We start from the raw sequence: 26,305 nt of genomic DNA on the forward strand, positions 1-26,305 counted from the left end.
ACTCTTGTTTGGACAGATTTAAGTGAGTTATTCCTAAGAATTACAGGCCTACAATATAAAACAACAAATTTCCATGCAAAACAACGTACAGCTTTGACATTCAAACATATTGACATAATCAGACCGCTAGGTTAAATGGCTAAGCTCACCCTAAAAAAAAAAAAAAAAAAAAAAAAGGCCAGAGGTTAATAAATGCCAACAAAAGAAAGCTCTGCCCCCCCCCCCCCAAAAAAAAAACATTATACATTTAATTTGAGTACAGTATTTCATGTTCAAATATTTCACTGTCAAGCTATCCCAGCAATGAAAACCACCCAGGACAGGAAGGGATTGTGACATACTGGTTCTGAAGTGGTTAAAGAGATAAAACATGAGGAAATGTGCATATATTGCAAGGATGCACTGCATTACTTCATGTTTCTTTTATTTTTTCTTGACATACACATTCATCTCATTGGCTGTGCTTAAGCTTTAAGAATTTTCAGTAAGAATACCTCCAACTCTGCAAACATGCAACACTTGGGAGAATAAAGGTGTCAGTATCCCAGGTTATGCTGGGTGTCATTTGCTTGTTGGCTGGGTGGGGCAGGTGACCGAAATTGATAGGTACCCACTCTCTCACTTCTGCTGCAATTGCCTAGGCAATCGGAAACAGAACTTGTCCTCCCCCTCTTCCTCCCAGTAGTTTTCTGGGACATGTGACAGGTCCCGGAACACTACAGGACCATTCAGAAAGCGCAATGCTTCTCACGCATACGCAGTGGGCATCCAGCTGTGAAGCCACAAGCTGTCAACAACCAGGTGCCCACATTGAAGATGCCGACACCGGGAACACAGGGCGGCCGACTAAACAGGCTGTGGGGAGGACACAGAGTGATTGAGCAACAGGTGAGTGGCAGTTTTTTTAAAAGTCAGCAGCTGCAGTTTTTGTAGCTGCTGACTTATTTTTTTACATTTGCACTGGAACTCCACTTTAAGATCTTTTATCAAGCGTCCCTGTCCAAAGCAGGGGTATTCAATGGCAGGGGGGTTCTGCTCACTTTTTTTTTTCTTTTTTTACAATTAGCCACAGGAGTAGTTTTAACAGAGGCATATATTTTTGAACACAAGGCTGAAGAGCATCATGTAAATAGAGTGCATTTTGAAGTCATTTAAAACTATACAGAGATGTGAGTTAAGTGCTGGACGTAGCGTTAAACCATTTATAAAGCTATAACAGCAACTATCAAGCATTAAGACTCACAGCAGGCTGTTAGGTAATGCATTGTCAAAATGTACATTTATATTTTAGATAGATTAATTAAGCCTTTCAGTGTCAACTTACTTGTGAAACGCCTGGCAGCCCCTGGGTGGCAGACTCTGTAGGTGCAGGAACTCCTAATCTTTGAGCAAGGAGAGAAACTTGTTGTCTATGGAAAAGTAAGGTGGAGGGAAAAAAAAAAAAAAAGATTAAGTATAGACAAACTCAACAGTAACAAAAAATAAGCACATCATAAATGGGTAGCAATCTCATCACCCTTAATCAGTTTAACCCCTTCCCGCCAACAGTATACAGATATGCAGCCTCACAAAAGTGAGTCTTTATCCGTGAGGCCGCATTTATGCGTAACTGTCTTTGTGCTAGGGGCACGCCACACAGTGTTCTCCCAGCACTGAGACCAGGCTCTCACCGAGAGTCTCAGGTCTTGTATTAATGATAGGGACCCTGGACCCCTGGTTCCCAATCACCGTGATAGCTTCTGGTCGGCTATCACAGTGATCAGTTACTGTGCAGCCCACCCATATGTCTTCTCCTTCTTTTGAATGTTGAGTAAGATGTAAACAAACAAAAAGTGTTCAAAGAGAAAAAAAATAGCTAGTTCAAGGTTTGATCGAGGTCAGTGTCAAAGCTAGTGTTAAGGCCACGGTAAGCGTCACCGGTCTGGGTCAAAGGTCAGGGTGAGTATATTTTGGGTAGGATTTTGTTTTTGTTTTTAAAAAGCATTTTTTAAATTTCGTATGTGCCAGTGTGTTTTAGGTACAACAGGAAAAATTTAAAATGTGCACTATTGTTTCTGGGCCATACTAGGACTACAAACAACATACACATACAAGAAATCGCTGCAAAGTTAGAACATTTAATTTTGGGTTGTTCTTTGGTGGTAAGCTAAACCAAATCAAATGAATAAATAGGGAGGGGTTGGCCTATTTTGGCCAACGTTTTTGTTTTTGATGAAAAGGAAAACACAGGAGATATTCATTAGCATTTACAACAAACAAGAAAGCCCCCAAAAAAAGGTATAATCCACCAGGATACACAAAGTAGATGCGTTGATATGTACAGTTTGATATGTACAGTTTTACTAACGCATGTCAAAGTTGCAAAATTGTGTTAAGGCATTAATCGTTTTACCATCAGTCTCTAAGGGGTTAAAGACAACCTGTCACAAGAAAAATATGGAGACAAAACAATCCTACCTCCAAGGACACTAAGCTATTTCCAAACCCATGCCCTTCTGCATAAAGTAGAAATAGTGTCAAAATGAAATTGCTTATGATCAGGCATGCTACCGTAGAAAAAAATTATTTTTTAGTTATTTATTTTTACTGCTTGGGTGCAACTGTTTATTTTTAACACTATCACAAGCAAGCTAAGGACAGGTTATTCCCGGCCCTTCACTGAAGCTAATGAAACACAGATAGCGCTCTATTACCTTCTTTCCCAGACACATCAGCCGAGGAAAGCTATGTCTGAAACCAGATATAACTACGCACATTGATTCCAGGTTCCTTCTAGCTAGGGAAGATCTGCAATAAAGAAGTTCCCTGGTCTACCCGAAGACAACTGCCATGCAGGTCCTGGGCCTGCACGTGGGATAGCTGGGGTCGGAATACATTATTATTATAATAATACAGTTTGCGCAGCTCTTTACAAAATGAAGGTAGACATTACAGTTACAATACAATTTGGTACAAGAGGAAACAGAGGGCCCTGCTCGTTAGAGCTTACAATCTAGGAACATGGAGGGGATGGCACTTCTGAGTTCTGTGGAAGTGAATGGGTAGCTGTAGAATTGCTGAATCACTTAATTTAAAGCTGAGAAATTGGCTTGTCAGACGTACAAGCATTCCTGGCTGCTGCAGTAGCCAGAAGGGTGCATAAACCCCCCTGCTACTTCTGATGTAAGCCTTATGTTGGTGGCAGAAAAAGGCTTAGTGAACTCTTAAGCTACAGCCACCTGAAGGATCACACACCCAAAACAGTCACCTGTAAACTCAATTTGGTAATATGAGTTTGAACAATGCCTGGCCAAAGAGAAAAAAGAACTTGCATGAATAGTGAGCAATGACATCCTAGGGAAAGTATAACATTGTTCATGAGACCAATAGATATGAGGATGCTTCTTACTCCCCAGATGCAGCAATGTGCAAAGTCCATGGTGCAATGGTCAAGAGACTTATCAGGATGGCAAGGAATATTAACCACTTGCCAACAGCGCTACAGCCGAATGACGGCTACAGCATGGTTGTCCAGTTCTGGGAGGGCGTCATATGACATCCTCCCAGAACGTCGCCTTGGCGATCTCCATGATTGCTGTGTCCTACGGACACAGCTGCACACGTGATGTGGTAAAAGGCCAATCACAGAGGCCTTTTACCACGTGATCAGCTGTGTCCAACGACACAGATCACTGGGTAAATGCAGTTGCCGGTTAAAGGGCGTTACCTAACAAGAAAACCCCTTTACATCTTTATCAGCTGCACTTTCCTCACGCTGTGACTGACAATAACCGGCAAGTGTCAGAGGACGGATCGGCACTGATGATCAGTGCCCAGCAGTGCGGTCTCATCAACACAGGTCAGTGAAGGAAAAAAATTACCTGTTTACAAAATTTCATAATAGACACAATGAAAAAAAATTATTTTTTTTTATTAGTACAAAAAATAAAACATCCAGTAATTGGGCAACTATTAGTGTGCAGAATTATTATGCAACTAAATGAAAAACAAAAATTTTCCCATCTCACTTTATTTTCATCTTTTAAACTGAGAATAGTAAACAAAACTCAAAACAAAAATCTGTGACCAATATAGCCATCCTTTTCAATAACAGTAAAAGCTATTCATGGAGTCAGTCAGTTTATTGATCTGTTGACTTTCAACTTTTTGTGCAGCATCAACCACAGCTTCCCAGACCCTGTTCAGTGAGGTGTACAGTTTTCATTCACCTTAAATCTCCCACTTAAGAAGAGACCACAAGTTTTCAAAAGGGTTTAGGTCAGGAGAGGAAGGGGACCATGTCATTATTTTTTCATCTTTAAAGCCTTTACTGGCTAGCCATACAGTGAAGTACTTTGATGCATGCGATGGAGCATTGTCCTGCATAAACGTCATGCTCTCCTTGAAAGATGCATACTTTTTCCTGTACCACTGCTTGAAGAAAGTATCTTCTAAAAACTGGCAGTAGGTTTGAGTCCATCTTCAACCTGGTCCAGCTATCATCTTTAATACCAGCACCCCACCTTCCTCTTGCTGGCGTAGGAGTTGAAGTTAAGCTCTGTGCCCATTACGGATTCAGCCCCGGGCCCATCTATCTGGTCCGTCAAGATTCACTTTCATCTGGTCAGCCCATAAAAACCTTTGAAAAATCTGTCTTCAGATATTTCTTGGCCAAGTCTTGACATTTCAACTTATGTCTTATTCAGTGGAGGTCTGGTTTCAGCCTTCCCTACCTTGGCCATGTCTCTGAGCACTAAACACCTTGTACTTCTGGGCACTCCAGGTAGGATGCAGTTTTGGAATATGACAGCACTGGAGGTTAATGGGTTCCTGGTAGCATCACATTTGATTCTTCTCAAATCTTTGGCAGTTATTCACGTCTTTTTTTTTTTCCTCAACATGCTTTTTGTGACTATTGACTATTTGCAACAAAACATTTGATGGCTCTGTGATAACACCCCAATATCTTAGCAATTTCAAAGAGTGCTGCGGATCTCTGAAAACCTTTTTTTTTTTTTTACAAAATTTGACTTTTCAGACTCTAAATCTTTTTTGGCCCATTTTACCTTAGGAAAAGAAGCTGTCTAATAATTATGCACACCTTGATATAGGGTGTTGATCTGTTTAGGCCACACCCTCCCTTCATTACACAAATACACATAACCGAATATGCTTAAAAACAATAAGCATTCAAGTTTATACAGCTTTGAGTAGGACAATATGTATAAAAATGATGATTTCGTCAAAATACTCTCTTGCCTAATATTTGTGCACAAAATGTAGAGGCGAGGATATCCACATCCGGAGTACCCCATTTTTGGCATATCAGATTGAACACATCTGGATGAAGAGACCATTCCCTATGTCCAATGTGTGGCAGCTGAGATCATCCACCTGCTTCTAGGATGTGGACTGCAGAAATAATTTGACAGTGAATTTCTGTCCTCATGATAATCTGTTGGTTTCCTTCAATTTAGCCAAGTTCCTCATGCCTTCTTGATAGTTGATATATGCCACTATGGTGGCATTATCTGACTGCACCTGAACTAGGTGTTATTTTAGAAGTGGAAAGGTTGGGGGGGGGGGTCCAGTGCTACAGGGACAATCTGACTACTCTGAGTTCCAAGATGGTCCATTAAGGCCATAATCTGTCCAAGGAATTGCAGCAGATGCAGAAAAATTCTGCTTTTGCCAAGTAGGCTTGGATGCTGAGACAGGTGATAAAACCCGAGCCTTGCTCGAGTGCAAGGGAAGCATCCTCATTCAGAAGTTGAGTGTTGTTTAGATCTTTGGCAGAGCGAAAGAACGCTTGCAATTATGAATTGGCTCCCTTTCGCGTGGTCTCTTCTATTGCTACAAGTGAGGGTATTTGCCTGTGGGGTACTCACAGAGTACAGTGTGGGAGAGAGGGTAAGCATGCCCGAAAGGAGTACGCTGTAACCCAGGATCTTTGATAAATCATCAGAGGAGCACCTGAGTACCTTATAAGAGAGCTAGACAGAACTGTCACTAAAGTGTGCCACCTGTAGTGTGGTTAATGTCTGATCATCCCCCGAGACTGAACACGAAGTGGTTAAATTTTAGCACTAAGTTTAAAAAGTTTTCACTATGAAGTGAATACATTCCAAAACACAGCCACATTTAAACAGTAACTGCCAGAAATACAGGCTGACCCTATCTTACCTGCCAATGAGGTTGAACTGTATGTAATGTCCAGGCTTCACCCATCTCAGTGGGGATACCTTTGAAGGGGTCTTCAGGGATTGTTTCCATAGCTTTGGACTATGGTATTGAACCTGCATTGCCCCCTTTGGCTGACAATACACTGCACCAAGGTGAGTGCTCAAGCAGGTTCCAGTGCTTAAAGCAACATTACACGCTGTCCCCATGTGTTGCTCTGGCATTTTAGGTGATTTTTCTATAGCATACATACAGTACATTTTCAAAAAGAGAGAACAGGAGGCGCCAGTCTAAGTGCAGTAATTAGATGTTGTATTTGATAATAAAGAATTAAAAACACTCACAAGAGGCAAGAAAATAAGCTTATCCGTGTAGGGGGATGTGGCCACTCCTCTTCGTTCTGCAGGTACCACCGGTCATACACCTAGGGTGCCATGGATGTAAGCTGGGACAGTGTGGAGCCGTGTATGCTGGTTAGCAAACCACCCGGATGTCATGGGGTATAGCAGAGCCGGTCCAAAGCCATCTGGACCAGCAAGATTCCACTCTAACCAGCGTGGAACGCACCGGCGGAAGTGATGTCACCGGAAGAGGCGGAGGGCCAGAAGTGGAACACAGAAGATACCAGGAACACAGGCAAAGGACACAGGCTACGTGCTCAGTGCCTCTAGCTCCTTCTACAGGCCTGATTGTACATGCAATAAGTAAAACCTTAAATAGAGACATGCCATCGTCATGCAGCAAAAAAAAAATTAAAGGGGCAGTGAAGTAGTGGTGCTGAACAAAAACGCATCTATTGAGACAATATGTAAAGAAGGAGGAAATATATGAATAGGAATATATAAAAGGAGATAATAAATTAATCATGTATATAAAAAACAAAACAAAATATAAGAAAGAGATCCAAAATTAATATTAACAATAATAAAGGTCGGACCACATTAGCATCTATATGAAGAATGTACAACATGGATAGAGTTACAATATTACATAGCTAGTCTGGCTGAAGAAAAAAAAAAAAAAAAAGACAAAAGTCCATCCAGTTCAACCATTTAAAAAAAAAAAGTTACAATCCTATACCCACAGTTGATCCAGAGGAAGAAAAAAGTCCAGCAATGCATGATGCAATTTGCTCCTGCAGGGGAAAATAATTCCTTCCTGATCCACAGAGAGGCAAATCGGATATTCCCTGGATCAACTTTACCTATAAAGTAAATGTTAGTATCCAGTTATATTGTGTATCCAAGAAAGAGTCCAGGACTTTTTTTTAAAGCAATCCACTGAGCTGGCTAAAACCAACTCTTGAGGTAGTCTATTACACATTTCCACAGCTCTCACTGTGAAGAAACCTTTTCGTGTTTGGAGATTAAATTTCTTTTCCTCCAGACGTAAAGAGTGCCCCCTTGTCCTCTGTGATGACCTCGGGGTGAAAAGCTGTACACCGAGTTCACTATATGAACCACTGATGTATTTATACCAGTTGATCATATCCCCTCTTAAATCTCCTCTTCTCAAGAGAGAATAAATTCAGTTCCTCTTATCTTCCCTCACAGCTGAGCTCCTCCATGCCTCTTATCAGTTTGGTTGCCCTTCTCTGTACTTTCTCCAGTTCCCCAATGTTCTTTTTGTGAATTGGTGCCCAAAACTGAACTGCATATTCCAGATGAGGTCTTACTAATGATTCATACCGGGGTAAAATGATCTCTCTCTCTCTGGAGTCTATACCTTTTAATACAAGAGAGGATTTTGCTCACTTTAGAAACTGCAGCTTGGCATTGCATGTCATTATTAAGCTTGTGATCTACCAGAACTCTCAGATCCTTCTCCACCATTGATTCCCCCAGTTGTATCCCCCTAGTATGTATGATGCATGCATATTCTTAGCCCCCAAGTGCATAACCTTACATCTATCAACATTAAACCTCATTTGCCACATAGTTGCCCAATTAAACAGTGCATTGAGGTTGGCTTATAAATTGGAGACATCCTATAAGGACGATATTCCACTGCACAGCTTGGTGTCATCTGCAAAGATTGAAATTAGATATTTAAACCCAGACCCTATATTGTTTATAAATATATTAAAAAGTAAGGGTCTCAACACTGAACCTTGGGGTACACCACTGACAACCCTAGACCATTCAAAGTATGAATCATTAACCACTACTATCTGAATACGATCTTTTAGCCAATTTTCTATCCATTTACATACAGATTTTTTCCAAGCCTGTAGACTTTACCTTCCACATTAGCCGTATGTGGGGAACTGTGTCAAACACTTTTGCAAAATCCAAGTATACCACGTCCACAGCCACCCCTCTGTCCAAGGTTTTGCTCACCTCCTCATAAAAAAAAATCAGATTTGTTTGACAACCTGTCTTTCATGAATCCATGCTGTCTGTTACTTAAAATTTTTTTCCAGCAAGAACTCATCTATGTGGTCTTTTTTTTTTTTAAACTCTCCGGTATCTTCCAAACTATAAAAGGTAAACTAACAGGTCTATAATTACTTGGTAAAGATCTTGACCCCTTTTTAAATATTGGCACATTGGCCTTACGCCAATCCAGTGGTACTATGCCAGTCATTAAAAAGTCACTAAAAATGAGAAACAATGGCTTTGAAATGACAGAGCTCAATTAGATAAATTATAGTAAGAACTGCATAATTAAAGAAGGAATAGGGATCCCTATTTCTGTAAGGTTCTGATGGATCTCCCTACGTAGAATAATTCACATGGGCACGTCAAATAGTAGATAACGTATTCTGTGGAACAATTGTAAAATTCCTTGATGGGATAAGTTTTCCCTTTGATAGTGTAAATATTTTGGCCATGTTGGATGAAAGAACATGTGAGGCATAACGCCTAATAATAATTTCTTCTGACATTAGTAGCTAGTATTATAATTTTTTACATTTTTTATATTTTTTTTATGCATATACACATTTTTTTATAGAATCTCAGCTAACACACCACACACAACGCAGATGTAGATATAAACAAAAATTTATATATAGTGTGGCGCTAATAACACAATAAAATAATCCAACATACAGATGTAAAATAATTCAAAAAAATTGTGATATAATCCTTCCAGGATCTATTGGTGAAATATTAAATAGTTACAATGTGAGACAAAAGGAATAAATCCTGTAGATTAGTGAAAACGCAACCCGATAACCACAATCCCCCCTATCGACAATTGAGGGATCAAACACTCTCAAATACAATAGTGCAAGTAAGTAAAAGTGAATCCCCTGCTGGGAGGATATAAAACCTATACAAAAGTGATAAGTGCCACAAAAACACACTTAACCACATCCAAATGTCCACATAAATAAAAGTGTAAAATTGTTGTTCATAAACACAAAATAAATACACAAAAATGTCCAAAATTTATGTGGACAGTTGGATTTGGTTAAGTGTGTTTTTGTGGCACTTATCACTTTTGTATAGGTTTTATATCCCCCCAGCAGGGGATTCACCTTTACTTACTTGCACTATTGTATTTGAGGGTGTTTGATCCCTCAGTTGTGGATAGGGGGGGATTGTGGTTATTGGGTTGTGTTTTCACTAATCTACAGGATTTATTCCTTTTTCATATCACTAATTTTTTAAATTATTTTACATCTGTATGTTGGATTATTTTATTGTGTAAATAGCGCCACACTATATATAATTTTTTGTTTATGTCATGTACACCTATTGGGTATAGGTTTGAGGTTAAGCAGCTTTGGTCTAGGGATTATCCATTTAAGCGCAGGAGAATTTGCCATTATTGCAGATGTAGATATACTAACGTGCTTATACATTTATAGTGTCTGGGAGTTTCTCTGTATACATTCACAGTGTCTGGAAATTTCTTTGTATTATCCCTATTCCCTCTATAATTAGGCAGTTCTTACTATAATTCATCTAATGTTGTAACTTTATCCACGTAGTACATTCTTCATATAGACGCGAATGTGGTCGAACTTTACTATTGTTAATATTAAATTTGGATCTCATTCTATTTTATATACATGATTCATAAATATAAATATATATATATATATATATATATATATATATATATATACACATTATACTATACACACACACACAATCTTACAGAAGTGAGTACACCCCTCACATTTTTGTAAATATTTTATTAATTTTCATGTGGCAACACTGAAGAAATTACACTTTGCTACAATGTAAAGTAGTGAGTGTACAGCTTGTATAACAATGTAAATTTGCCATCCCCTCAAAATAACTCAACACAGAGCCATTATTGTCTAAACCGCTGGCAACAAAAAGTGAGTACACCCCTAAGTGAAAATGTTCAAATTGGGCCCAATTAGCCATTTGCCCTCCCCGCTGTCATGTCTCATTTGTGTTTACAAGGTCTCAGGTGTTCTCGCTCTCACTCTCTCATACTGGTCACTGGAAGTTCAACATGGCACCTCATGGCAAAGAACTCTCTTGAGGATCTGAAAAAAAGAATCGTTGCTCTACATTAAGATGGCCTAGGCTATAAGAATATTTCCAAGACCCTCAAACTGAGATGCAGCATGGTGGCCAAGACCATACAGTGGTTTAACAGGACATGTTCTGCTCAGAACAGGCCTTGCCATGGTCGACCAAAGCAGTTGAGTGCATGTTCTCAACATCATATCCAGAGGTTGTCTTTGAGAAATAGATGTATGAGTTCTGCCAGCATTGCTGCAGAGGTTGAAGGGGTTGGGGGGTCAGCCTGTCAGTGCTCAGACCATACGCCGCACACAGCATCACATTGGTCTGCTTGGCTGTTGTCCCAGAAGGAAGCTTCTTCTAAAGATGATGAACAAGAAAGCCGGCAGTTTGCTGAAAACAAGCAGACTAAGGACATGGATTACTGGAACCTTGTCCTGTGGTCTGATGAGACCAAGATCAACTTATTTGGTTCAGATGGTGTCAAGCGTCTGTGGCGGTAACCAGGTGAGGAGTACAAAGACAAGTGTGTCTTGCCTACAGTCAAGCATGGTGGTGGAAGTGTCATGGTCTGGGGCTGCATGAGTGCTGCCGGCACTGAGGAGCTAAAGTTCATTGAGGGAACCATGAATGCCAACATGTACTGTGACATACTGAAGCAGAACATGATCCCCTCCCTTCGGAGACTGGGCTGCAGGGTAGTATTCCAACATGATAAACAACAGCAAACACACCTCCAACACACTGCCTTGCTAAAGAAGCTGAGGGTAAAGGTGATGGACTGGCCAAGCATGTCTCCAGACCTAAAAACTCTATTGAGCATCTGTGGGGCATCCTCAAATGGAAGGTGGAGGAGCGCAAGATGTCTAACATCCACCAGCTCCGTGATGTTGTCATGGAGGAGTGGAAGAGGACTCCAGTGGAAACCTGTGAAGCTCTGGTAAACTCCATACTCAAGAGGGTTAAGGCAGTGCTGCAAAATTATGGTGGCCACAAAAATATTGACACTTTGGGCCAATTCAGACATTTTCACTTAGGGGTGTACTCACTTTTGTTACCAGCAGTTTAGACATTATTGGCTGTGTGTTATTTTGCAGGGACAGCAAATTTACATTGTTATACAAGCTGTACACTCACTACTTTACATTGTAGCAAAGTGTCATTTCTTCCGTGTTGCCACATGAACAGATACAATAAAATATTTACAAAAATGTGAGGGGTATACACACTTTTGTGATATACTGTATTCTTTTACATTAATTTATATTTAACCCGTGCCCGCCTCCAGCATGGAGTTATACATTTAAAAGTTACATATACATACATTCTTTAGACATATAATATGTGCTCCCCTCTTCAACACCACTAGTGCAACAAAATCCACTCGCCGCCACCTTCCAAACCATGCACCTTTCCGGACTTAAATATACATTAGCATAGATGAGAAATGGCTCCTCATTTAACACTGATCCTGCTTCTAATCTCATTAGGGCATCATATCATAGTTCAAAAGAGAAAGATCATATAGCGTAGTATATATTGTAAATGGGTCTATTTTATTAAAATTGTGCTTACAAGAAAACCTCTTTAAAACCGCATATCTCCTCAATGTAGAAGTACTGTGTCCATTCAGTACAGCATATGTTATACAGAACCTCTCTCAAGATGGCCACTCCGCTACTTCAAGTTTACGTCCACGTCCGAAGTCACGTTTCGTTTGAAGACATCGGAAGTGACGAAACGCGTCAAGGGACGTGACGTCAGACGTAGACGGAAACCGCAACTAGCAGAGCGGGCATCTATGCTAATGGGTATTTAAATGCAGTAAGGTGCATGGTTTAGAAGGTGAAGGCAAGTGGATTTTGTTGCACTAGTGGTGTTGAAGAGGGGAGCACATATATGTCTAAAGAACACTACACTAGCATACGTTTTCTCTGGAGGTATTCTTTATGAAGATAAGGACGCATTTGAAGGATCAGTTTTTGAGTGGATTCTAATATGGAATGAGATTCAATGTTATGTACAAGCATTTTTAGGGTAAGAGTATTTAATTCAGCCACATAGAAGTGGACACTGGGTGATTTATGCAAATCTTGAACACAATATACACTAAGATTTAGATTGCGTTTTATTCGACGTTTATGCAATAAGGATAATGCACTAAACGTAGTTTTTGTTTTTTGAGGCACACGTGGATATTTAAGAGTGATATTTTTGGAGACGGATCAAGTGGAAGTATGAATTTTGAATATTGGAAGATTCACAGACGCTAAGGAGGTTTATTTGACTTTGGACTTTCGGGGGAGTTCGGGGGAGAAAGTGTGACTTTTTGTGCATCTAGGGTGTTTTATATAAATAATTTTGTGGGTATACTGATTTTTGCTCTTCATTACATATACATACGTCATTTACCTTGCAGGCACCTGACAATTTGTTAATAATCCATACTGTATTTTGGAATAACCTCACCTCTGTGCGCCAGAATTTCTCCTTTACAGTACATTTACAATACCATGTATTGTTTTTAGAAGCTGCATATGCTAATGAAATTGGTTGATTAGTTTCACAGAGACTAGTAAAACAAGAAGTGATGTTGCAGGAAATGGGGACCCGGTGATTGACATCCCTAGCCGCCAATGGCAGCGCAGGTAGGGTGGCACGTGCCCCCTACCCAGAAATGCAAATCATGTGTATATATACACGTGCTTTTGCGCAGCCCTGCAGCAGTAGTTCTACTATAGGGTGGAAGGAAAGCGGTTAAACTAGTGAATTGGATTTATCCGCAAAGGATAAGAGATCCATCACCTTCAGACACTAGCGAGGACACTGAGGACTCTCAGACTGGAGTAGGGTTATAGGGGAGGTGCTTCCTCAAATGCTTGCCAGTGTCCAACCTCCTGAAGATGCATGCCTAATAACCAATGGTGTATAAATACAAACCGTAGCACAGATCGTCAGACATAAAAAATTGCAACTACCAATATTTAATGCTACCGAGTCTCGGCTTTCAGAAAATATATCATGTTCTTGTGTTTTAACCGCTAGCCTACAGGGCACTTATACCCCCTTCCTGCTCAGGCCAATTTCCAGCTTTCAGCGATGTCGCACTTTGAATGACAATTGCGCGGGCATGTAACATTGTACCCATATGAAATTTTTATCATTTTTTTGTGACAGATAGAGCTTTATTTTGGTGGTATTTAATCACCTCTGGGTTTTTTATTTTTTCTTAAACAAACCCAAAACCACTGAAAATTTTGAAGAAAAAAAAAAACAATTTTTCTTAGTTTTTGTTATAAAATTTTGTAAATAATGATATGCGCTAATGAGGCTGCAGTGATGGGCACCGATAGGCTGCACTGATGGGCATTGACAGGCATCACTAATGGGCACTGAAAGGCAGCACTGATAGGCAGCACTGACTGGCACTGATAGGCGGCACTGACTGGCACTGATAGGCGGCACTGACTGGCACTGATAGGCGGCACTGACTGGCACTGATAGGCGGCACTGACTGGCACTGATGGGTGAAAAGCAGCTCAGATGGGCACTGATGGGTGAAAAGCAGCTCAGATGGGCACTGATATGTGGCATTGATGTGCACTGGTAGGCACTGACACAAGGCACTGTTGGACACTGACAGGTGGCGCTGCTGGGGCTACACTGATCATCAGGGCACACTGATCATCAGTGCCCTGATGATCAGTGTACATGTCACCTCCGTGGAAAGCAGATTACCGGCTTCTCCTCTCGAGCTGTCAGAGTGACAGCTCGAGAGGAGAGAAATGCTGATAACCGGCATTTCCCTGTTTACATGTGATCAGCTGTGATTGGACACAGCTGATCACATGATCGAGCTGACATCTTCGGCTCTTTCCATGATCGGTGATCCGCTGTGTCCGAGGGACACAGCGCACCGTCGATCGCCGCGCTGCAAGCTCCCTTAGCCGCGCATGTGCGGTGAGAATGGGAGGGCGTCATATGACGTCCTCCCAGAACGAGAGAACCACCTTGCATCCGTCATATTACTATATGGCGGGCGGGAGGTGGTTAAAGGGTATCTTCATATGGGAAAAAAAAAAAAATGTGCATTTTAGTGGTTTGCCCTGTCAAGACTGAAATTGAGCTCTGCAGTCACTTTTGCAGTAGTGGTTTCCTTATTTCGGGTCAAAATCATGTGCAATGTCCCGTTGTCTATTTCGGTCAGCTGACCATGTCGATCGTGCTTATTTTGGGTCACAATCCTGCGCAATGTCCCTTTGTCTATTTCGGTCAGTTGACCATGTCGATCTCGCTTATACTTATTCAGTCTAAGCTTTCCCAGAAACTGTATATGCCGTCATAACGTTCGATACTGTAGCTCGCGACACAGCAAATAAGTTGGCAGCTTTGGTCAGAGAGGCACTAGCTAAGCGGGCACCAACAATTTGCCCTCCTATCCTAGAAGCTCAATAAGCTCAGACACGACCCCAGTATATACGCACGCAGTATATCATGAAAGTAAGGCTTAGCACCTGTTAGCTAGGTGACTCAACACACAGTGTAAGCAAAAGAATATTACATCACTTCCACTTTCAGAGCAAAACATGTCATCACTTTCAAAGCTGCAAATCATGTAGTGTTTTGATTTTTTTTGTGCAACCCCTGTATGTTTTGCTTTTCTTTTTCTGAGCCAAGTCATTTGGGTTTTGTCTTATGATGACCCTCTTGAGAGACTGAATTTCAATCCTCCACTAGAGCCTGTCCTAGCTGTTTAAAGAGAATCTGCACTTCTGACCTTTTATAATATAAAAGACCAATGTTGTAGATAAGTGTGTCCACGAGCATTGGTGGCAATATAATCTCATCTTTGAATATCTATAGTTGGAAGATTATTTTAAAGAAGAATGGATTGCTGAATTGTAACTGAATTTGTATTTTTTCTACGCACTGCCTTTGCTTTTTTTTCTCCATGTGCTTCTTGTTTGTTTTTTGTTTTTGGTATTATTAAATGTTTCTTTAAGCTGAAGTTCTACATATATTGGTTCGGCTGAAACTCTATGGGTATTAAAGCGCAGTATAATTTTTTACATACATTTTGGCAAAGCTGGTTAACTCTGGTTATCGCTTTTTTTTTTTTTTTTTTTTTTGTGGCAAGCACGAGTGTTTTTTTCAATTATATTTGTAAACTGCAAATGTAACATTGTTTCATACCTATTAATACCTGGTGTGACACCGATGCTACCCTGAGCCATAACCTTTTTAATTCCTTTCAACGCAACCATCTTTGCCTTGGCAATAGGATCCATAATGTCATCTGCTGCAAATTTATCAAGATCTGAAATAGAAAAAAAATAAAAAAAATAACAAATTGCAATTTAACCACTTTAATACGGGACACGTTCAACCCTTCCTGCCCAGAACAATTTATAGCTTTCAAGTGCTGTCACACATTGAATGACAATTACAACGGCAAGCAACACTCAATGCAAATTAATTTTTTTTTCTTTTTTTGGGACAGGGCTTTCTTTTGGTAGAGTTTAATCACCACTAGGGGGTTTTTTGCTATATAAATGATAAAAAAAATTTGAAATTTTGTAAATCTTTTACATTTCTTGAAGCCCTAAAATGCCAGGACAGTACACATAGCCCCCAAATTACCACTTTCTGGAATGTAGACAATCTGAATTATTTAATAAGAGGCATGGCGAGTTTTATTTTCTGTACAATTTTAGGACAAATATTTGTTTTAGTTTTTTTTTTTAAACATACTGTCACCAGAGCAGTACAATATCATCATATGACTGGTGTGGTGATGATCAAGTTTTTTTTTTTTTAAACTTACTGTGACCATAGCAGTGCATTGTTACCATAATTACATTGTACTACTCTGGGGAAGTAATCAGGATTTTGTTTTTCTTTTTTTACGCTATGATTGCCTAGAACAGTGATGATCACAGTTACAAGCAATTATTTTTATGAATGGCGTCCATTCATAGAGAACTATTGTGATGACTGATTGGCCACAGCTATCACATGGTACAGATGTACTGTGACTGGCCTTGTCTGACCATGTGATCACTGTGGCCAATTGCAGATATCATCACAATAGTACACAATGAATAACTATGAATGAAAGCTATTCATGGAGTACAACTCATGTGACTGCTGTGATTAGTCACAACAATGACATGGTACCAGGCAGCCCAGTACAATGATCTGTCATCTGCTTTGTCCGGCAACAGATCGTGCTGCAGCACGGCCCCAAGGGCGAGCATGAGGCAGGTGACTGGAAGGACGTCATATGACTTACACCTGGAACAGGAGTGCTCCCACTCGGCCGTAATTTGTCTATAGGTCAGGTGGGAAGCAGTTAATCACCACAAAACTGTCTGAAATCAGTTTTGTGCAAACCTGGCAATTAAAGCTCAATTCTAGCCTCTACTTAATTCCTGGTGCTAGACGTATCAGGGGCTTGTGTACATAACTGTTCATAAATCATGTTTCAAAGATAACAAATTAGAGTTGGAATTTGAAAGGGCAAACACACAGCAAGCACAGTACACACATTCCAGATTAATTTGCTGAGCTTTAATCACTCCTATTTAAAGGAGGTTGACAAATACCAAGGGAAGGAGTGAAATGCACATAGTCATCTTACATGCATATCTTTTAGCAAAGTAAATTTGCTTTGCTGTTTTTAGCTAACAAAATCTGTGCATCCGTACTTTATTGGGCTTTAAAATGGCTGTGATGGTGGCCTCAACACTAGGAAATCCTTCAGGTAGATTTTAGCATTAAAATCAGATGTACAACAAGGCAAGTTGTCTTATAGCATAGTGGTGGACTACATCCTTGCAATACAAACATCAAGATACTTCATCCTAATAACAAAAACACACACACCACAAACATGGAAGATTACATAGATAGATAGATAGATAGATAGATATATATATAGATATATAGATATAGATACCTGTATCTGGGAAAAAGTTGTTTGTTGGTTGTTGTTGCTGCTGCTGCTGCTGTTGCTGCTGCTGCTGCTGCTGTTGCTGCTGCATAACCAACTGCTGCTGTTGCTGCTGCTGCTTCATTATTATCTGCTGGCCCAAGATTGGCTTTGGAGGAAGTGCTTGCTGCTGATGTCCACTAGTTTGAACCAAGTGCTGACCACCAAGCAAGTGACTCTGATTAGTTGCAATATGCATGGGTGACTCTAGTGTGGAGCTAGCTTGTGCACCAACAAGTCTTTGCTGCATTTGCTGTTGAGGAGATAAAATCTGTGGAGCAGAACCTGCGCCTTGATGCCTAGGTACAAGGCCTATACCAACTAAGTTTGCTTGATGTCCATCTTGCTGAAGGTGAGGTGCTGAAGAATTTGATATGGATGAGCTGGTTAACATTGAATGAGCCTGTACACCTTCTGGATGCTGTGATGTCAGCATTTGCTTTTTCTGCTGTTCTTTTTTCTCATGTTCTAGAAGGTCCTCTATTAGGAGTGGGAGCTCACTTGCTACAAGAGAACTCTCCATCTTATCTAGATCATCACTGGGAGACTGTCGATTGCATTGCAGGCCTAGTGGACCTTCATCCAAATCAAATTTCCCTAATATTAAGTTGCTTGGATTTGCCATAACTGAAGAATCTTTACTGGAAAAAAGGGAGCCACTCTGGTTTGTGGCTTGAACAACATTTGTACTAGCAGTATGAAGACTAGGTCCTGATTTTAATAAACCTATAGAAACTTTTTCTGTTCCAATGGATGATTCTGTTTTAATATTAACAGAATTGCTAGCAGAAAATTGACATGTATTAGCTTTCAAGCCACTGTCTTCTAACTTTGGTTTTAAATCACTTGCGTACGAAGACTGATTTGTTTCCACACTAGCAGTGACTTGAGAAGTACTCCCACAGCCTTCAAGACGGGGGCCCAACTCAATTCTTAAGTCACCTGCTAGTTTATCTTTGGTTATTTCAACTTTTGCTTTATCTTGCAATTCTTGCTGCAACTTGCTTGGCAGAGCATCTGTTTTCGTCTCTACAACTGGATCCATTTTAAGCATTGCCTCTTCTTCAGCTTTCTCATTTGCAGATTCAACTAGGCGCAAATGTTCATTGAAAATATCTTTTTTGTCTCCTGTGTCCAATTCTGGGTCGGTATAAGCAAGGAGGTCAAACTCATCACCGTTCAGAAGATCATCTAAATGTGGATCATTTGTCTCAAGGTTATCAAGGTTGTCCAAATCATCATCAGCTTTAGCAACATCAAGACTCAAATTTGCCAAATCATCATCTTCCAGGTCTTTGTGTGAATCAAAATCAACATCAAGCTCTGGAGGTTCCTCGCACTGTACTCTACTAGTTCCAATACTAGCAACAGAACCTCCCTTTGAATTTTCAGTCTGTGAGGTTGCTGGACGAAGTTGATCACCTGTTTGTTGCTGAGGAACCTCTGGTGCAGCTTCAACTTTACTCTGAAGCGTTTGTGGGATATTACTAATGTTTCTACCCTGAGGAAGTGATGGAGGAGTAGCGCCCACAACTTTCTGAGGTTGTATTATTTGATTCCTTATTACTGGCACGTGTAAAGGAGTACCCTCACCTCTAATTACACCTGTCATTAACAAGGAGCTGGTACCATCAGTTGGTAAAAAAAAGCGGGGCCTGTTTTGAGAGCCAGGAGGTGAAAAAGGACCACTGACTGGTAGCTTCTGTCCATGATTATGGCGCAGCTCAATATAGGGTGCTCCACCAACAGTGACTGAAGAGGGAAGCTGATCTCCAGGAAATGGTAAACGCACTATTCCTCCACTGACCATTGTAGGACTTTGTGATGGACGATTAACTTCTGGAAATCGAACAGGTGCCATAGTCCTTTGTGCTGCAACTGGAGGCTGCCAGACATTTTGCTGATCAGGGTAAGATCCTCTTGAATAGAAGGTCTGTGGTGTGTCAGAAGAATGTCTATATAAAAAAAAAAAAAAAAAAAAAAAGGATTAGGACAGGATTGTATAGAGCGTGCAAAATGCAAAAAAGCCTCTTCCCCATGCAATGTTAACATCTGGGTTAAACTTAAAATGACAGATCCTGTTATTCGCTGACTTTTCCTAGGATGCTCATCCTCCATTTTCAATTCTTGCTGAGTTGCTACAAGTATGCAAGTCAGAAAAAAACATCTTCACAGACTTATTTCAGGTCAGTGACTCTACGCAATTCAATGTCCCACTAACAAGTTTGCAGCAATGATTTGTAGCAACTAAAAATTTCTCAGATTATATTCTCTGGTGAATACAGAGTTCCTGCTGTAGCTGGCTACAATGCTCATCTATACAGCAACAAATGGCTAGCTTTGCATGGTCCACAGCTGTGCCAGAAAACATGCCTAGCAACTTTGTTCTTAGCTTCAAAAGCTACTGATCAGTGACAGATAAAATCTCTTGGAATTTCACAGACCTTTCATTGACTACACTTAATTTTTCCCTTGTTTCCAAACAAAACATAACGAAACAAAAACACTTAAGGGGAACAATTATCTAGCTGCTACAAAGTCACTGGTGTAACATGGGTCAAGTTATAGGAAAGGTTAAGTAGATCAACTAGCCAGGTGAGAATTACTTTCCAGTGTCCACACATGTACTGCTTAAAAGCCTCAGCCAGTAATTTCCACTGGCCAATATGCTTTTCTGGCATTTAGAGGGGAAACGAACAACAGTCTTGGGAAGCGAGGTTCAGGATTCGAGTCTTTATGACTGTATATTTCAAACCATAACTTATCACAAATGAGAAAAAGTACCTGGCAGAAATATCAACAGCAGCAGGTGAAGCAGAAGGCAGAGGTGTACTCAGTCGCTCCTCTTGTGGAAATTGTGATGATGGTACCACTTGTCCAGGAACTTTGGGAGCACCGGGAGATGGCGGTATTACTCCGATTTCATTTTTAACCTACACATTAAAAAAATATGATTAATAAAATAAAAAAAAAATATCAACATGAAGAAATACTGCTCTTTAACCCTTAGCAGAAAAGAAAGAGGACATAACCCTGTGGACTGCCTTTATCCTTAGCTGTAAACAGTACCCTTCATTAATTACCAGAATGATTATAAGCTAGAAGGCCATTACTCAAGCTAAGCATATACAATTTAGAAGAACAAAATCTTTCAAACTGTAGATTTTCAAGCATTAGGTCTGAAAACTCACCTGTGTTGGGTAAACAGAAAGCCGCCCAGATGGATCATACACTTGGCCACCAGGCTCTCCACTCCACCCTGGTTGTGAGGTGTTCAAAGCAGCGGCAGCAGCTTCTTTCTCTTGCCTCAAGGTATTCCTCTGGATTTGCTGCCTGATAAGAAGCTCTCGCAGCCTCTGACGCTAGATATAATAAAAACGTTTCAGCATTCGCTACTTATATAGTAACAATTTCTGTGTCCCAACAAATACAAAAAGAGACATACCTGTCTTTGTTTCTCCTGTTCAGACTGGCTTAGGTTGCTAAGAGCAGCTTCAGGTGTTCCTTGTAGTTCTGGTACTTCCTTAGCAGTACTGCCAAGAGAATTAGGAACTGCAGCAATATCTTCCCTTTGTTTCTCTGCTGGAGAGTTAAGGCCTGTACGCTGGCTAGAAACTGGGGACTGATAAGGTGCTTCCTGGGGTAATACTGAAGGAGGACGGAGTGGGGATTGAGCATACAGTTCTGAAGTGCTACTGTTTCCAGATGAGTGTGGACTACCTGCAGGGTGAAAGGAGGTAGCCGTGCTGCCACTGGGAGAGGTATAACTTTGTGGTTTGCTTGGGGTAAAATGACTGTTTGTTGAATGGGAAGTTAAATGGGGCTGGTGAGAAGGAGAACTTTTCACACCATCCCCAGGAGAATGAGGAAAAGTGAAGCATGACTGGCTTTGAGGACTCTGATACACACTGGCTCCAGGAGATCGAGCAAACAAAGATGCCTGCTGCTGGCTCGCCTGTACTTTGGTATGGCCATCCATAGATTGTGGATAGTTTGTACTGCCAGAAGCATGAGAAATTTGTGCAGCTGGTTTGAACCCACCTTCCATAACTGAAGGACGAGGTGGTTTGTGAGGAGGGGCAAATGGATCCCGAGACTGTGGCCGGGAAGGTGGCCGGGAATATGGGTCTGGAGATTGAAAACGTGGAGTGACTGGGGATGGGCAGAAGGCTTCAGTTGACAATGGTCTAGGTGTTAAAGGTGACTGGGAGCTCCCTTGTGACTGTGGGCTTGTAGGGACACGACTGAAAGGATCAGAGGACAGTGGTCGGGAAGCCAATATACCTTCTACAGGCTGAGGTCTAGGAGTTAAAGGTGGCTGGGAGTAAGGATCTGTATATGGGGTTGTAGAAGTTTGCCGATACATTTCTGAATGATGCTGCGGTGATGTCACCTGTGCTTGCATGTGTGCATCTCTATGTGATTGAGCAGGGCTGTGAGGTTCCAGCTGGGACATACGAGGAGTCAGGGGTGCTTTGAACACATCACATTTAATCTCATTTGTTCCATCACACCCAGCATTGTGTGAAAAACTAGGAGATCCAACATCATCTTTCTTAATTTGAAGAGATCCATCACACTGTCTCTTTGGATCTACATAACGAGTAGGAGACATCATGGGTTCAATTTTGATGGAGCCTTCAGGCAGCTGACAAGGCCTTGATCCCGGACTTCCAACCAATGAAAGATTATCAAGTGATCCTGTAGGGTAGCGTGGTTTGATGAAGGATTCTGTTTGATGATGTGGAGTGGAAGAATGGCAAGTCTGGTAATCCATGCTTTGAGCTGTATTCTGAGTATTCAGTACATGCTGATGCTCTGCCCCAGAAATAGTCTGAAAACCTCCACTAGATGCAGGAGAGTGTGCGATGGAAGACTGATATCGGGGATCCAGTGAATATGCAGGTGAACTGGGAAAGTGCTCTTGGGATGGAGACTGAGGGGGCAGTTTAAAAAACATGTCACTAGAACATTCAGCTCCTGGAGTGCTAGCTGACGAAGGTTTCAAAAATAAGTCCGAAGAGGTAGACACTGCAGAGCCACTAGATATAAAGAGATCTTGTCCTGATGTACCAGTTCGATATTCTGGATTCACTCCTGTTTGGGAACCTGGCTGTAATGGCATCTGAAGCTGAAGCACTGGGCGCTCCGCTTTCCGTATACCTTCTACTTTGGATTGCTTATTGATCTGACTTTCAGCCTGCTGTGGAACCAGTAATCAAAAACAGTCAGATAAATAACATGGTTAAATATCAATTTCCATTACAAAAAAAAAAAAATATCACAGGACGTGCCATTATTACATCGATTAATGAATGTGCAAAATGTATAGCATTAAAAGCATGCATGTACCAATAATAAACACTAAAAAACACTAGACATTAGACAGAAAGTAAACATCTCCTTTGCCACAAAGAACCTGGGAAAAAGCTGAATACAGACTTGGAAGTGTATCTAATAAAAGGCAAAACTTTTTTTCCCTTTACTTTTGATAGAGTAGTGAAGGATAAAAAGGATAAGAAGGCCTGTAAAATTTATATTGTTCTCTCACACACAGGGAAGATTCATTCTATGTGTCCTGGTTGACCATTGGTCATTGAATACCATAAGACTAATAGTGGGAAAACATACTATTGGGAACACTAGTTTCAGTTACAATTACTCAAGAAAGGATTTAAGGAGGCCATACACAAAGCAAAATTTCTTTCCTGCAACCATGGGTCGGGAGAACACGGTGATTATTGTTAGAGACTATACCAGTCACTAGTGATAATTGCATGTAAAATCCGGCAGCCTGGTTGTACCAAAGTTGATCAATCAACCTGAGTACATTCAGCTTGCACATACATGTTTCGAATCGACTGAGATTCAAACAGTCTATGGCCAGCCTTACCCAACTTTAGAAAGATTTCCTCACTTTGCTGTCAAGACAGGAAGTGAAGAGGGATCTTTTGAATTGGATGCATAGCTAAAAGGTCTGACAGGAATTTGTAACAGTTTCCTACTCTATTCAAAATTGAAAGAAAAAAGTTCTCATTTTAAATATATTAAAACACAGAAATAAAAAATGTTTTACTGTAGCTTTTCACTTACTGAATGTATTAGCTGCATTAGGTTACTTTTTCCTATTTTTTTTCCTTTATTTTCACTTCATGATCCTGCCAGAAACACATTACCTGCCCTAGCAGACAATGCATACTCAAACTGTAGTCTAAATTAGGAGAGTCGTCTAGAGTGACAACACTGCTTCGCAGTAGATACAAACACCTTCCCCCTTCCTGATTTCTACTGCATAGGGAGGACAAGTTTTGTGATTCACAGACAATAAATGAGGAAGCTAACATTGTTTGAGATACTGAACTGAAGTAGAAACAAGAACACTGGATTCTAGATCTAGGGTTAACAAGTATTTTTCTGCACTTGAAGAAAATTTAATTGGCCTGAAAAAAAAAAACGAATGCAGCAAGGAAAACTAAGGACTAGTAAGATGTAATACATTACACTTTTGTTTTTGGGTTTAGACATCATTTAAGCAAATTAGACATTTGAATAATAAATGGGTAGTATTCAGTGTGGTAAGCAATTTAAAATAATTACAGGTATATAAAAGACAGGACATGATAAAAAAAAAAAAATGTATCAGATAAGGTCTCTCAGATTCTCTTCAATACACAGTTTACTCGCCCTATTTAACATACAGCTCAAGCACAGCAAAATAACATAAATTAGGCACTCCAGTCATGGGGCCACAATACTCTGCTTACAGGAAAACCAACCTAGCTAGCCATGTATGCAGTTGGTATCAAATGCTGCGTCCCAGGCCAGCTTCCATTAAACCAGACTTTTCATTATAGAGCTCTTGTACATTGACATGTTTTTGCATCGAAGTTGCTTTTCTCTTTCTTCATGCAAGTTATGGCAAAAAGCAACAGCAAGATGAAACAACTCAAAAGCAGTTAGATGTAACTAAATTGCAGAATACAACAACTTAGAAGTATCTGAAAGCACAAGGCATTTGACTTGCTTCTCACTGATGCACATGTACATGAGCATTTTACACCCACACTAGTTGGTTGTTGCGAGATGCATTTTCCACTGAAATCAATAAAATCGTATAAAAAAACAAAACAAAACACATGTAACATGTGAATGGTGACTTGCATTTCCACTTTAGAAACAAACATAGGGTAACACGTACTTTGATACCGGTTCTCATTCACATAGCAGAACTTAAAAACATTGTACAAAAATAATCATCATAACTGCTTTCATATTTGATCTTTTCTGAAACTTCAAATCTGACGTTTTCCTCTACTATTTGGGATCCAGCAGAAACCAGCAAGAAATCTGCACATGAGCAGCTTCTGGAAAAAGTCACACTATCCTACCGGTAGCACTTGTGCGCAAACTTAAATCTGCCAAGCATGCGTAAATGCACTGTAAAATTGTGGCATGGCACAGACATGACGTAGCAATCCCAGGAGGCAATGGGTCCGACCTAAGCCAAAAACCAGGAAGCGCTCCCTTGCAGCACAAAAATAAAGAGATTATTAAACGCTTTTTGGTTAACCTGCAAATTCCTTTACTTGAATTACATCACAGGATGCAGGGCAACATCAGGTGTCTGGATACTGGCAAAAAAAATAACAGAAAATACCCTCCCACGTAGGCACAGCCTCAATTTTGTAGCAAGCAATGAAACTATAGGAAGAGGGGTGGGATTCATGTGTCCTGTGATGTTTAAAAAAAAAACATTTTTTTTCTTACACAGGGAAAACAAAAATCCCTTTTTTTCATACATCACAGTACACCAGGTTTTTTCTTCTCAATTATGATAAGTATGTCCCAAAGCTATGAATACGAGGGGAAGGCAACACAGCAACAAGCCAACAGGTCCCAAACAACTAAACCAGAACAGGTCAGAACCTCACACAGCAGTCTGCAGTACCCACCGACCAAAGGTCGCACTTGCAGAGTCCCCAACGTTCACTTGGGAATGTTTCTTAAAAGTATGAACTGAAGATAAGGTCTTATAGCCAGACAAGCTTGAGCTACCAAAGTCTGATGTTCATAAGCCCAAAAGTACTGGACAACTGAGTTATCACCAAGAAAGCCAGAACTTTGCTTTTTAGACTGTAAGCTTGAGAAATATACTAATGAATCCAACAAGAAATGGTGGATTTAAAAGATGCATGAACCTTTTGCGGACAATTAGGACTGAATAAGGAATGAGACTGATCGACCACTGCAAATCAACTTCAGGTAAATCTTAACTGCATAAAACCACATCCACGGTATGAAGATCCTTGCCCCTCAGCGACTGAGGCTTAGGACAAAAGGAAGGACAACACATTATCATGGTTAAACAGGAATGAAGAAACTGCCTTCGATAGAAAGACTAAAGGCTATCAGAACACCTTGTCACGATGCATCAACTGGAACGTTTCCTTCCAGACACAAGCAGCCAATTCTGAAACCCTGCAAAACAAAGTAGTAGCAACCAGAAGAATAACCTCCTCAAAACGACTAAGGGAAAATCCCAGATGGGCTCACACAGAAATTTCTGTAATACAGAAGGTACCATACTGCGGACCTATGGTTAACAGAGTACTGACCGGTGAAACAATACATGTGATCCCTTGTACTAAGGTGCACATCAAGGAATGTGAAGCAATAGTTCTATGGAAGAGTACAGCCAAGGCAC

The 26,305-nt window shown here is 40.5% G+C and overlaps 1 protein-coding gene across 1 annotated transcript in view; it reads right to left on the reverse strand.

Annotated features, from left to right (window-relative positions):
- KMT2D (lysine methyltransferase 2D) overlaps positions 1 to 26,305 on the reverse strand; it is a 261,049-nt gene that overhangs the window by 86,369 nt on the left and 148,375 nt on the right. Inside the window, exons 30-35 of the mRNA XM_089679503.1 lie at positions 21,047 to 22,804; positions 20,793 to 20,963; positions 20,386 to 20,534; positions 17,569 to 19,556; positions 15,804 to 15,927; positions 1,325 to 1,409 (exon numbers count right to left, since the gene is read on the reverse strand). Of these exons, the coding sequence (XP_089535629.1) occupies positions 1,325 to 1,409; positions 15,804 to 15,927; positions 17,569 to 19,556; positions 20,386 to 20,534; positions 20,793 to 20,963; positions 21,047 to 22,804 (4,275 nt within the window). The remainder of the gene's footprint in view (positions 1 to 1,324; positions 1,410 to 15,803; positions 15,928 to 17,568; positions 19,557 to 20,385; positions 20,535 to 20,792; positions 20,964 to 21,046; positions 22,805 to 26,305) is intronic.

This window comes from Staurois parvus, unplaced genomic scaffold (assembly GCF_062004578.1).
Source record: "Staurois parvus isolate SC_StPar_1 unplaced genomic scaffold, SC_StPar_1.0 ptg000017l, whole genome shotgun sequence".
In the NCBI taxonomy this organism is placed as follows: domain Eukaryota; kingdom Metazoa; phylum Chordata; class Amphibia; order Anura; family Ranidae; genus Staurois; species Staurois parvus.